The 13104-nt window shown below is 37.6% G+C and overlaps 1 protein-coding gene across 3 annotated transcripts in view; it reads left to right on the forward strand.

Moving 5' to 3' along the window:
• Positions 1 to 13104, forward strand: part of ACVR2A (activin A receptor, type IIA) — a 122419-nt gene that overhangs the window by 99271 nt on the left and 10044 nt on the right. For all 3 annotated transcript variants that reach the window (XM_006880759.1, XM_006880758.1, XM_006880757.1), the window contains 3 exons: positions 4201 to 4344; positions 6539 to 6682; positions 7927 to 8072. In XM_006880759.1, coding sequence (XP_006880821.1) covers positions 4201 to 4344; positions 6539 to 6682; positions 7927 to 8072 — 434 coding nt within the window. The remainder of the gene's footprint in view (positions 1 to 4200; positions 4345 to 6538; positions 6683 to 7926; positions 8073 to 13104) is intronic.

Genomic DNA, 13104 nt, shown 5'->3' on the forward strand with positions numbered 1-13104 from the left:
ATTTTAAAACTCAAGAGAGCATTGACAACTTTTAACAAACGAAACCATTGTTTTCCCTTCACTTTTGTAACTGATGTGTCATTTTTCATTTCATTCTGGATATGAATCGTAATTTCTTTTGCCTGTGTTTTTTCTTCGCAAGCACGCCTTTCATATAATGATAGAGGTAAGATGCATTGATGTTTGTTTTATAGTTGTGGAACATTTTGTGGGTAGTATACATTTTGTTTTTTTACTTTTGTTGTCGTTTTATTGTTTATGCTTTTTAAGTTTATGTTAGAAGTTCCTTACCACTTTCAGTGTTAAAAACCATGATTTATTTGACAGTAGCTTTTTTAATTCTCAAAGATTTATAATAAATAAATTTTAAAGAAGATTTATGTGCTATAGATTATATATATATTATACCATTAGACACATAGTAGCACAATATCCATATTAAAGATCTGAGATAGGTTGCATGTGGGAAGCTTAAACAAAATAAAAGAGTAAACATAAAGATACCTTCACGTTGCTTATAATTAAGCCTGTGTTATTTAAGATGGAATGTAGAAAAGACTTTTTAGTTGCTTAGTTAGGAGAAAGGAAAAAAAGTAAGTATAGTTAACAGCTACAAACTAGAGTTCAGTCTTAAAAACCTTTCATGGTTACTTTTTATATTTTGTTACTAGTTTAAATTTTTAGAATTAAATGTGGTCATTTTAAACAGAAGCTTTCTTTCACGTCTAGACAATTATATTTTAATGTGCATCTGTGTTTTCAGATACTGACAGCTTTGGCACCGTTAATGAATGAACTAGCTGGAAGACTTAACTTTTGCTAGTTTTTTCCCTGTTGTCCAGTGGAATAAGTCTGTATTTATTCTATAATTCAATCTTAGAAAAAGAACCAGAATAAGTAAAATGATTTCAGTTTGCTTTGTAGATCCCTACCTACAAAACTGCTTTCCAATATTGATTTCATAATGATACTGAGTAGGGCTGTGGGGAGTAGGCAGGAAAACTTTCCCCAGCTATTGCTATTTCTCCCCAGCATATCTTTTGGTACCAGAGTTTTCACATACAGATGGCAAAAAAGCAAAGATGTATCAGAGCTGTGCTTTAATTAGTAATTATTCTAGTTATGAAATAGGGTAAATATCACAAGAAGACTGAGGCTTGGAGAATATTTTCCGTCCTTCTAGTTGCCCAGAAAAAGAGTTTTATTTTAAAATTTTCTTTTATGTAGCAGGATATAGGCACTTTTTATATATTGGATTAGAATGTAATTCTCACATGTGACATTTAAGTTTGTTTCCCAAGGCATTTGGATATTTCAAGGTATAAACTTATTTCTGGAATAAAATACTGATTTTTTTTTTTTAGTGAATAAATTAGTATAATAATGCTAATAAACTGAAAATCATTTATAAAATCCTTATATTGTAAAATAAATACAACCAAAGTATAGATAATAATTACACTTTTTAAAAAATAATTACACTTTTTGTAAGTGCTAACATAATAGGGTGGGCTATGATAAGGAGTCTAATCCACTATGAGAAAGATGAGCAGTTCTCTTCTGTACAATTTACAGCCTCTGAAAACTCACTGGATGGTCAGCTTTGAGTTGGTTCTGACTTAATGGCACATAACAATACTATAGAGAAAAGTTGAAGATTATAATACAAGAGTAATATAACAAATTAAAAAAAACACAACAAACTAATAAGTCATGTTGGCTAGTGTTAACAGATTTATAGTTAGAATCTGTGTTATAAAAAGTATTTTTTGAACTAAAATACAATTTAAAATTACATTTAAAATGTCAGTTTTTTTACACTATACGTGAAAATGCCCTTTAAATTTTTTATTATTGAAAAGAATCCAATGTTTTCCTTAATTTATATATAATTTTGACCCCTATGTGTCCTATCTATTATAGTCTAATCTTGAATATTGTTAAGGAGCTAAAATATTTCCTTCTGAGATGATAGTGGCATACAAAGCCTTAGAAGTTAATGGGACTTTGAATTTTTATGTACATTTGGAAAACATATACTTTTTCCCCTAAACGTTGACATTGAAAATTATTGTATGTTTCATAAAATTAAATTAATATTATACTAAGATTGAATTTTAAATTTCATCTTAAGTTGAGATGTGAATGAAATAATCTGAACCTGTTATAATTATAGACGAAATAATATTTATGTGGTTGGCATTTGTCAGAACCTAAGCTTAACGTTATCCAGAGAGATGTCATCATCTCTTATCTAAATAGTTTTGGCATGCCTGTTTTGAAAAGTCTCCCTTTCCAATTTACCTTTGAAGGAAGAGAACTATAGACTTTATATAATAACTTTAAGTCTTCAGAAATGACTTTTTTAAAAAATTAAGCTTAATTTCTGCTTTGTGCAATTACACAATTCTTGTGCCCTGAGAAATGATTGGTTTCTTGCCCTCCAGAGCATCAGTGCTTAGCCTCCCTCCCCCAGCCTCCCCCCATCCTGCATGTTCCATTTGTATGATACACTCCTTTTCATTAGAATTGCCTGTTACATGCTGAAGTATTGGTTGAAGAGGGCATGGGGAGGGAGTGGGGGAGAGGAAAGTTCAGTATTGGTAGTATCTCTCCAGAACTTCTTGCCTACCCTAACGTCCAATCCCCAATGAGAACTGTAATCTTAAAATACATCACCTTCTGTAAAATTTTTTAACTGAAAAGGTTTTAGCATTACCAACTGTACATGTTTTGTTGAATATGAGAAAGAAAATGAGGGTTTTTTTATTAAAAAATAAGAATTCTCAAGCCATTTTATAAAGATTGTCAGCTTTAGTTTAGAAGAAGAAAGTACTCACACAATACTTGTAACATTAAGGGTCATTCTAATGCAGATGCAGGCTTTATAAACTTCTTAAGTGGTACAACTGGGCTGAGTGCTGTCTAAAAGGAGCACTAACTGGTCTTGAGGCTTTAGAAGAGGAGATGCAAAGAAAAGGAGGGAAAGAATAAGAAACAAATGCATCAGTACAGGGTAACATAACATTTACAGATGTCTTAGATGTAGCTATTGTTTTTGACACAAAGTTTAGTTCTTCTCAGAGCTCATTATGCAACTCTTGAAAACATTTCTCTTGCTTTTCTTTGGATGCATTCCAAGTGTTATATGCTGTGTATTGCTTTAGCTGCAGAAACTGAACTGATAAAATGTTTTCATTAAAGGGTAGGAAAAGAATCCTTTTTTTATTTTTGAAATCTGTGCTCCTATTTATAGGCTGGATTTACTTGATTTGGTAATAGACTACTTCATTTACATTACCTTGTAATATGATGACTATATATTTCCTATAATATTATTTGTATTCTCCCTGCTAGTTAGACCCTGATTACTTTTTTCTCTTCTCTAAATCTCAAATCATTTTTTTAAAAGTAATACTAAATACAAGCATGAATTGTTAGTATATTGGGTAATTAGAATGGGACGAATAATTGAGTCATAGTAGTAGTAACGTCTATGTTTATATGCATCATAATTGCTTTCCCTATTTGCATTGTGTTTGAGAATGCCCACGGTTTTTTTTTAGATTAATGAAGAAAGGTGTAAAATTGGAGATTTTGAAGAGATGTTTACTTAAGACATAGTGTTTCAAAACTTCATCAGTAAGGAAATGCTGACTCCATGAAATCACTGAAATATAGTGACTAGCATAATAAAATTCGGAGAATCTAGTTGGGAAAAGTCGTGAGATTGGATAATCGGAAGCTGGATTTGTTTGTTCTACTGTACAAGAGAATTCTGGTGGCATCATCTGTAGGAAACTACGCTGCTGACCCAGTTTGAATTCACCATCAGCTCTGTAGGAGAAATGTGGGCAGGCACCTCTCATGCAATTCACAGCCTCTATAACCCGATGGAGGGTCAGCTGTGAGTCAGTTCTGACTTGACAGCAGTAAGTTTTAGTTTTGTTTTGAGTTTGCCTGTATATACAGAATGATATGATAGGTATTAATGCTAAATGTGATTGTTGCCTGCTTTATAATCACAAAGGATGATTAGTAATGGTTGAGAACTTAATTCTGGCAAGATTGAAGTTAATGTCATCTGTATTGTGTTTATGGTTTTTGTTGATTGATTATTCATGTACTGAGTTTTTTTTCTCCAGAATTGATATGTATCATGTGCTGCTTATTTACAGTGCTGTTGTTATTTATCTATAGGACCCAGGACCACCCCCACCTTCTCCATTACTAGGTTTGAAGCCGCTGCAGTTGTTAGAAGTGAAAGCAAGGGGAAGATTTGGTTGTGTCTGGAAAGCCCAGTTGCTCAATGAATATGTGGCTGTTAAAATATTTCCAATACAGGTATGTTTATTGAAGGTTTGTTTTTTTGTTTTTTCGAAAAGAAAAATCTGTGGCTGTATATGTATATATGTATGTGTTCATTTAGAAAATGTGTTGTAACTCAAACATTTTGAAAACCATGTTTTAAGGTGGTTCTAGTGATACTGGGCTGATACTTTTATATTTACCTTCTCATCTGAGAAATGGAATAATTAGAACAATCATGTTTGTTTGCTGTGATAGATGTACAGTAGATGAACATATAGGGGCTAATTTACTAATAATTCTGTAGAAAAATTATAAGATGAAAGTGTTAATAAAAATGTAACCCATTTACTAAGTATATAAATTTGAGTATCTCATTAACATACCAGAAAAAACAAATACAGGAGTGGAAAGAGTAATGTGCTTTATTTTAAGAGTAGCTATTTTCAGGTAGATCACAAGACTAATTAATAATATCCCATGGACTGCCAAAAGAACAAACAGCTATGTCTTAGGAAAAATGCAGCCTGAGTATTCCTTGCAGGCGAAGATGATGAAGCTCTGACCTCTCATACTTGGGGCATATTGCTTAAAGAGGCTTATCCTTTGGAAAGGAATGTCATGCTTGTAATGATGGTCAGTGAAAGAGAGGAAGACCTCCAATGAGATGGATTTGACACAGTGATTGCAGTAATGGGCTCAGGTTTGTCAAAGATGACACACCTATGTGGATGGATAGGAATTTGTGATTGGGATGTGTTATTGTGTCCACAAATGGATTGGCTACTCTCTCCACTGAGTTGAGCAGATTCAGTGGCAAATTGGCAATCTACCACCAGAAAAGAAGAAGCAAAGAATGTGTTGTGTAGGGCCTTTTAGGCTAAAGATTTCTGTGCCTCTCAGAACAAGACCTACAGGACAGTGGTCATGGCTGAGAACCAGACACTTGAAACAAGACAGAGCTGATATTAGGACTGTTACCCTACATAATCAGAACTAGGAGTCTTTGCCCAGGTTTGTTGGGGGGCTAGGATGGGGAGAGCCATAATTGGCAGAACTAGGAGCTTTGTAACACTTGCTTAAAGCCACAAGGCTGACCATCTGGTGGGTTTTCAGAGGCAATGAATCACATGGGAGAGATTGCCCATCCTTCTCTCAAGGAGCAGCTGATGCATTTGAATAGTGTGCCTTTGGGATTGCAGTACAACTTCTTAACCACTATTTCACCAGAGCTCTCTATATACATTGTTGTTATGTGCCATCGAGTTGCCTATGACCCCTAAGGACCCCATGAACAGTGACCTTGAACCTTGCCCTATCCTGAGCCAACCTCACAATCTTTGACACACCTAACTCTGTATCCATCTCATTCAGGGTCTTCCTCTACTGTGCTTACCCTCCACCCTTCCAAACATAAACTTATTTTCCAAGGACTGGTCATTAGTCCTGTATACATTTGTGAAGACTAATATATGTGTACAGAGTTTTGCACATGAAATACATGTATAAAGCAGCATAGAAGAACCCTATTCAGAACACAGAACTATCCTCATATTACTCATGAGGAAATAAAATGATTTTGTAATTTGCCAAAGGTTAGTGGGAGAGGCGAGATTCAAACTTAGATAGCTTATCTCCAGAGAGTTTCTAATCATTATGCTGTGGTGCCTCTCATTTTTATTATGCTTTCATAGGGAAATGAAACTTTTTTTATGGTAGAAGATTATAAGATGTGGATCATTTGTAATATGCAGTTTTCATGATTGTATTATATATTTGCTCGTTGCTCTCTTGGTGACTTTTCAGGGAATTAGAAAATTTTTATGAGGAATGTTTGAAAAAAAATTAGTTTTCTATATAGTTTAAGAAATTTTACCTGAATTTCATCTTTGAGGGACAATATTTTGCATAGTAACAAGAAGTTAATCACACTGCAGTGAAATTAGCTATTGTAAACAGAATCTCTTGTCATTGTAAGATAAAACAGCACAGTTTTTAGCAAATCTTTGTGTATACAAACTAGAAACATAAGAAATGTCCGTTTTGAGAGAATGGAACAAGGGTAAGCATTTTGTATGACACTTTTACTTGTTGTAGAGATTTCTCTTGCTAAAACACAAGAAAATGAAAGCTTTAGTATTTTTATTAAAAAAAAACCCTTAATATTTGAGTAATCTCTTAGACATGATTTATCTGTACTTTTGTGTTTATTTATTTTTTTAAATTCTAGGACAAACAATCATGGCAAAATGAGTATGAAGTCTATAGTTTGCCAGGAATGAAGCATGAGAATATATTACAGTTTATTGGTGCAGAAAAACGAGGTACCAGTGTTGATGTGGATCTTTGGCTAATCACAGCATTTCATGAAAAGGTAAAACTACTTTGTATTTTAATTTAGTAAAATCAGGGCTGACTTGTTTGTGTAATATTGCCTACAAATCCCTTATGCTTTTTTCTTCTGGATATGGTCGCTTGCTATTGGTTTTTTTAAAAAAAATTGTTTATTATTATTATTTAATTTAGAAGTAGAAACCATCCTTAATATTTAAAAATAAATTTTTTTTATTTACTAAAAAAAGCACGATGGTAACTTTTCCTCCTTGCTGTCTACTCACAAACATAATTTTTCCTATTGTTGTAGTTGCTTCTCTAAGTGATACAGATCCTTTAGTATAACTGGATAATTTTTGGAAATTTTCAGTAATCGTTTAAGATCCATTTTGCTTATTTGAAATAATTTTATTTCACATTTTGGATCAAATGACAGTTGAATTGACAAAGCCAGAGTTAGAAAATTTATTTCTTGTTCATAGTCACCTCAAGCTACTACCATCAATTCAATTTTGACTCATTATCTCTATAACTGTAAAGCTTGTAAAGCAGAATCTTATCCATCTTTCTCCTGAAGAGTGTTTGGTGGGTTTGAACTTCTGACCTTTCATGTAGCTTCCAGAAGGTTACACACTATGTCACTAGGGCTCCTTCTTGTGTGATAGTCGATCTCTCAGTGCCAGTAGGTAAAGAACACTCTCACCGCTCATTTTTTTTCTACTTGCAGAGTTAGTGTAAAAATACTGTATTGGTGTTAGAAATTGTGTTCTCTAAGTTTCATCATTGTTAGGTGTATGTGCTGTCTTATTTTTCTGCTTGTGATACTTTAATAATTCTTGGCCAAAAGGATGACAGCAGTCTCTAGAGGCAAAACTTTGAAAAAAATTTTAGTTCTTCTATGTAGGTCTTGATTTTGTTTTGTTTCAGTCCTATGGCATAACACCTTTATAGTCAGTATATAATTTGGCTTTTTAACCATTTTTACAGCTTTAAATTTTCATGTATTTTTATTTACTTTTATTCTTTATATTCTGAATAGGGAGAACATGACCACCTGCATTTGTACAAACTCTTAAATATTAATATATTCTTTTCTGAAGAAATGTATTAGAATTGGAAGGATGATCTTTAATAACTTCAGAAGGATTGAGTTTTGGATGTTTTTATTTACTGAAATAAAAGTTATATTGCTTTCTGTAACTTTAAAAGGAAAAAGGAAATTCTCCACAAACAGAAGACGCTTGTCAAGTGTTATGTTTTCTCTTTTCTCTTCCTCTCCTTTAGGGTTCACTCTCAGACTTCCTTAAGGCTAACGTAGTGTCTTGGAATGAATTGTGTCATATTGCAGAAACCATGGCTAGAGGACTGGCATATTTACATGAGGATATACCTGGCCTAAAAGATGGTCACAAGCCTGCCATTTCTCACAGGTAGAGCTAAATTTATATTTTCTTAGATAATGAATATATGTTTAATATTTAAACTTTTATGTCCGGAATAAAATGGCCTACTTTTTAATACCCTGCCATCAGAGATAGTTGTTTTACTTTAGCAGCACCATGATGAATTGAAGTTGCAAAAGGAGTCAATGCAATGTGGCAGTGGCTGAGTCTCATATGCTTCATAAATAAGAACTTTCCCTATTAATAACATCCATAACAGCAAATAGATAGCTTCTCCATCAGACATGCCACTCCCTTGCTTCTCCATCATTCAGGTCTGATATTTGATGTTGACTCAACAGACTTTACTCACAGTTGGGGTACCAAGAGTCGGGTTTATTTGGAAAGTAAATTGGAAAGCAGGGGAGGCAAAGAATATCACCTAATGCAAGTCTAGGTTTTGTCCCAGTAGTCACAAAGCACAATTCCTAAATTAGTCCAGGCTCTAGTTTCAGTTAGCTTTTCCTTCTATCATGTGGCAGGAACAGGAAAACCTTTAACTGTGGCTTTTATCTCAGGGCTCCTCTGGTTAACCTTGCCACGGTTTCTCCACAGCACTACCATGGTCTCTCCACAGCAATGCCACAATCTCTCCATAGCCATCACCAGGGTCTCACTTTGACGAAGGTCTTGCTCCAGTCTCCCTTAAGTCTTGCTGCTTAGTGTGGGAAGCATTCTCTCTCTTCTAGTCCCACAACAGTTGATGATTTGCAGGATCATGTGTCTGCAGTTAATATAGCTGGAGACCAGAAAAGGCTCATGTAATGATTAGAAAAGCCAACTTTAAAGTTACCACCACAGAAATTGTTTATGATTTAATCTTGTTTGGATCTGCAGTTAACACCCTTAGTACCAGCAGTTAAGAAATCAAAAGAAATGTTGCATTGCAAAAACAATCTGCTGTCGACCTCTCCAAGGTGCTCAGGACCACCAGTGTCTGTTTATAAAGACTAAGGTGAACCTGAATCCATTTTATGTTTTTTAAATGACTTCCTATGTATCTGAAAGTTGGACAGTGACAAAAGATGACAGAAGAATTGATATAGTTTAGTTGTGGTGCTGGAGAAGCAGTGGCTGAGAGTGGACAAAGGGATATAGTAGTTTAAAGTTAAGAAATGTGTGTGTCAGGATTGTATCCTTTCGCTGTATGTATTCAGTCTGTATGCTGAGCAAACAAAAATACTGAACTATATGAAGAAGTCAGCATTAGGATTAAAGGAAGACATGTCAACAATTTGAGTTATGCAGATGAAACAGTCTCTCTTATAAAAAGGCAAAAAGACTGGAAGTGCTTTACTAGTGAATATCAAAGACACAGCCTTCAATATAGCTTACTCTTCAGCATAGACAAAACAAAATTTTTCACAACTGGTCCTGGAGAGAACATTGTGATGGAACATAGAAAATACTGAAATAGTCAAATACTTCATATTACTTAGAACCACAGTCAACGTCTAGGAAAGCAGCAACTATGATATTAATCACAGAATACATTGCATTCGGCAAGCACTGCATTGTTACACTGTAATCCAAAGTCATATTGTTTGAACCCACCAGTTGCTCCATAGGAGAACGGTAGACAGTCTCCTCCCATGTGATTTACTGTCTCTGAATGTCCACTGGAGGGTCAGCTATGGGTCAGTCCCAGATTAATAAAACACAACAACAGTGCCCCTGACCCAAGCCTTGCCATTTTCAGTCACCTCACATAGGTAAAGAGCTAGAGACAGAAGATAAAAAAGGTCTAACTTGCTTGGCACTTCTTAAAGAAACTAACGAATAAATTCAAGCCTTGAGTTGAAACACTTAGGGATGCTATGGGCAGAATATTGAATGATCCAGAAAACATCAAAAGGAGATAGGAGTATAGAGTCACTGTGCCAAATAGAACTGGCTGGCATAGAAGTATTTATGAAGCAACTTATGCTCAGGAGATAGTGGTAATGAAGGAGAAAGTTCGAACTACTGTGAAGGAATTGGCAAAAAACTAGGCCCCAGGAATTGATGGAATACCAGTTGACATATTTCAACAAACAGATGATGCCCTGGAAGTGCTCACCAGGCTGTGCTAAGAATTCGGGTGGACAACCAACTGGCTAACTGACTGAAAGAGATTAGTTTTTATTTCCATTCCAGAAAAAGGTGATCCAACAGAATGTGGAAATTACAGAATGGTTTTCCTAATATCACACACAAAGAGAATCCTGCTGATTATCCAAAAAGTACATCAACAGAGAACTACCAGATATACAAGCTGAGTTTAGAAGAGGTTGTGGCACTAGGAACATCATTGCCAAAGTCAGATGGATGTTGGCCGAAAGAAGAGAGTACCAGAGGAATGTCTATCTGTATTTCATTGACTATGCAAAGGCATTTGACTCCATGGATCACAACAAATTGTGGCTAACTTGAGGAAAATTGGAATCCCAGAACACTTCATTGTACTCATGTGAAGCCAATACATAGACCAGGAGGCAGTTGACAGACAGAGCAAGGAAACACTGCATGGTTCAAAATTAGGAATGGAGTGTGTCAGGGATGTGACCTATCCCCATACTATTTTAATCCATATGTAGAACAGATCATTCAGGAGGCTGTTTACTTTATGAGGAAGAATGTGGCATCAGGATTGGAGGAAGACTCATCAACAACCTGTGTTAAGCAGATGACACAACCTTGCTGACAAAACTGAGGATCTGAAGCACTTATTGCAAAGAGTCAATGACAGTGATTTGCGATATAGATTGGAACTCAACATCAAGAAGATGAAAAATCTCATTACTGGGCCGATTGGCAGCATCATGATAGAGGATGAATAGATTGAGATTGTTAACAATTTCAGTTTATTCAGTTCCACAATCAACCCTCTTTGCACCAGCAGTCAGGAAATGGAAAGACATTGTATTGGGAAAACCTGCTGTCAGGACCTCTCCAGAGTGCTGAAGAGAAAGATATCAGTCTAGAGACTAAGGTGCCATGATCCAGGCCATAAGCTTTGCAGTTACTTGCAAATCAGAGAGCTGGATGATGAATAACAAAGACAGAGGAAGGAAGAATTGATGTCTTTGGGTTGTGGTGCTGGAGAAGATTATTGAATATACCATGGACTGCCAAAAAAGTAACCCCTCAGTCCTGGAGAAGGTGAAACCAAGTTGTTCCTTGGAGGCAAGGATTTTGAGACTCCATCTCACATACTTTGGGCATGTAGGTAGGAGGAACCAGTCTTTAGAGAAGGATGTCATGCTAGTAAGGGTCGATGAACAATGTAGGAGAGGAAGACCTCTGATGAGATGGATTGACACTGTAACTAGGGCAATGAGGATAGGTGTGTCAGATACAGTGAGATTGGGTCAGGATAGAGCAGGATTCAGTGCTGTTGTGCATAGGGTTGTTTTGAGTCATGGTTGACTTGACAGCACATAGCAACATCACAACATATGCATGGTAGGTGACATATGAAGAAGGACTGGAGAATGCTGCTGGCCGAGTCCTCCATGTGAGGTGAACATGCGCTGGTCAGTGCAGCGGCCGTGGAGCCGCTATAGGCTCGCTGGGCCCCAGGCCCTGAGTCATGCGAGCACCAGCCTAGAATCAGATAGAATCTTCAAGATGGCTGACCAAGACTCCGGAGCATTAGCCTCCTCCAGCAGATTTCAGGCACTGGGGCGATAGTCACCTCTCTCTTTATGACACCCCTAGATGTGGTGAACGGGCACCTGCAGTCCCAGTGTCTCTCAGGTACCAGTGAACCAAACCTTTCCTCTAGACTGGAGCATCTTCTACACCAAACTGTCATCACCACTCCAACCTGCTGGGAAGTGCTTCTTGTACTGCAGTGGAGTCCTGGAGCTAGTATACCTGTACCCTAATGGGCCCTGCTGTGTCACCTGGTTTCAGGATCCTACCTGCTTCGTCACCTGGTTTCAGGATCCTGCCTGCTTCACTGGCACCATGGATGCCTTTTTAAAGATTGTGAGGCATGAGGGTACCAGGACCCTGTGGAATGGCCTCCCAGCCACCCTGGTGATGACTGTGCCGGCCACCGCCATTTAGTTCTCCACCTATGACCAACTCAAGACCTTCTTGTGTGTGTGAAACGTGACCTCTGACCTCTGTGCACCCATGGTGGCTGGCGCTCTGGCCCTATTGGGCACAGTGACTGTAATCAGCCCCTTGAGCTGGGGCAGACGAAGCTGCAGGCTGAGCATGTGTTGTACTGGGATCTGGGTGCCTCTGTTCAGCCTACAGTGGCTCAGGGAGGTTGGCACTTTCTCTGTTTAAGCTGGGGGCCCACTGCCCTTCAGGATGTGCCTTTTTCAACTCTATATTGGTTCAACTACAAGTTGGTGAAGAGCGGCTAAGTGGGTCCAGGCCAAAGGACTAGACATCTGTGGGCATCAGCTTCATGGCTGGTGGCATCTCAGGGACAGTGGCAGCCATCCTGACTCTGCCTTTCAATGTGGTGAAGACTCAGAGCCAGGTCCGGCTGGGAGCATGAGGCCGCCACTTGTGGACTCTACCTGGCTGCTGCTGCTGCGGATCCGAGCCGAGTCAGGGACCAAAGGACTCTTTGCAGGTTTCCTCCCAAGGATCCTCAAGGCGCCACCCCCTCCTGTGCCATCATGATCAGCGCTTATGAGTTTGGCAGAAGACTTTTCCAGAAGCTCAACCAGGAGTGGCTTCAGGGCACTTAAAGGGGTAAGGGGTTGAAGACCCACTCCCATCTGCTTCATGGATGGGATGCAGGCAGGAGACTGAGCCAAGTGCTTTTTCCTCAGCACTGAGGGGTGAGGAGCTGCTTCCCTTCCCCCCTCAGCGCCCCCCTCACACATGGCTTTCTTTCTGCTGCTCCCTATTCCTGAGACTCAGGAGCATCATTTTCCCAATCTCCCAAGTTCAAGACCAAATCTGCTGTGTCCCCACATCCTCATTTCCCTGTTATTTTTCTGTAACTGGACTTGCCCTCAGGAAACAAACTGGGCCTGCCTCAGTCTACCCTATCTCTATTAATTCCTTATGT

Source organism: Elephantulus edwardii, unplaced genomic scaffold (assembly GCF_000299155.1).
Source record: "Elephantulus edwardii isolate Elephantulus edwardi_28Jun2011 unplaced genomic scaffold, EleEdw1.0 scaffold00010, whole genome shotgun sequence".
NCBI classification, from domain to species: Eukaryota; Metazoa; Chordata; class Mammalia; order Macroscelidea; family Macroscelididae; genus Elephantulus; species Elephantulus edwardii.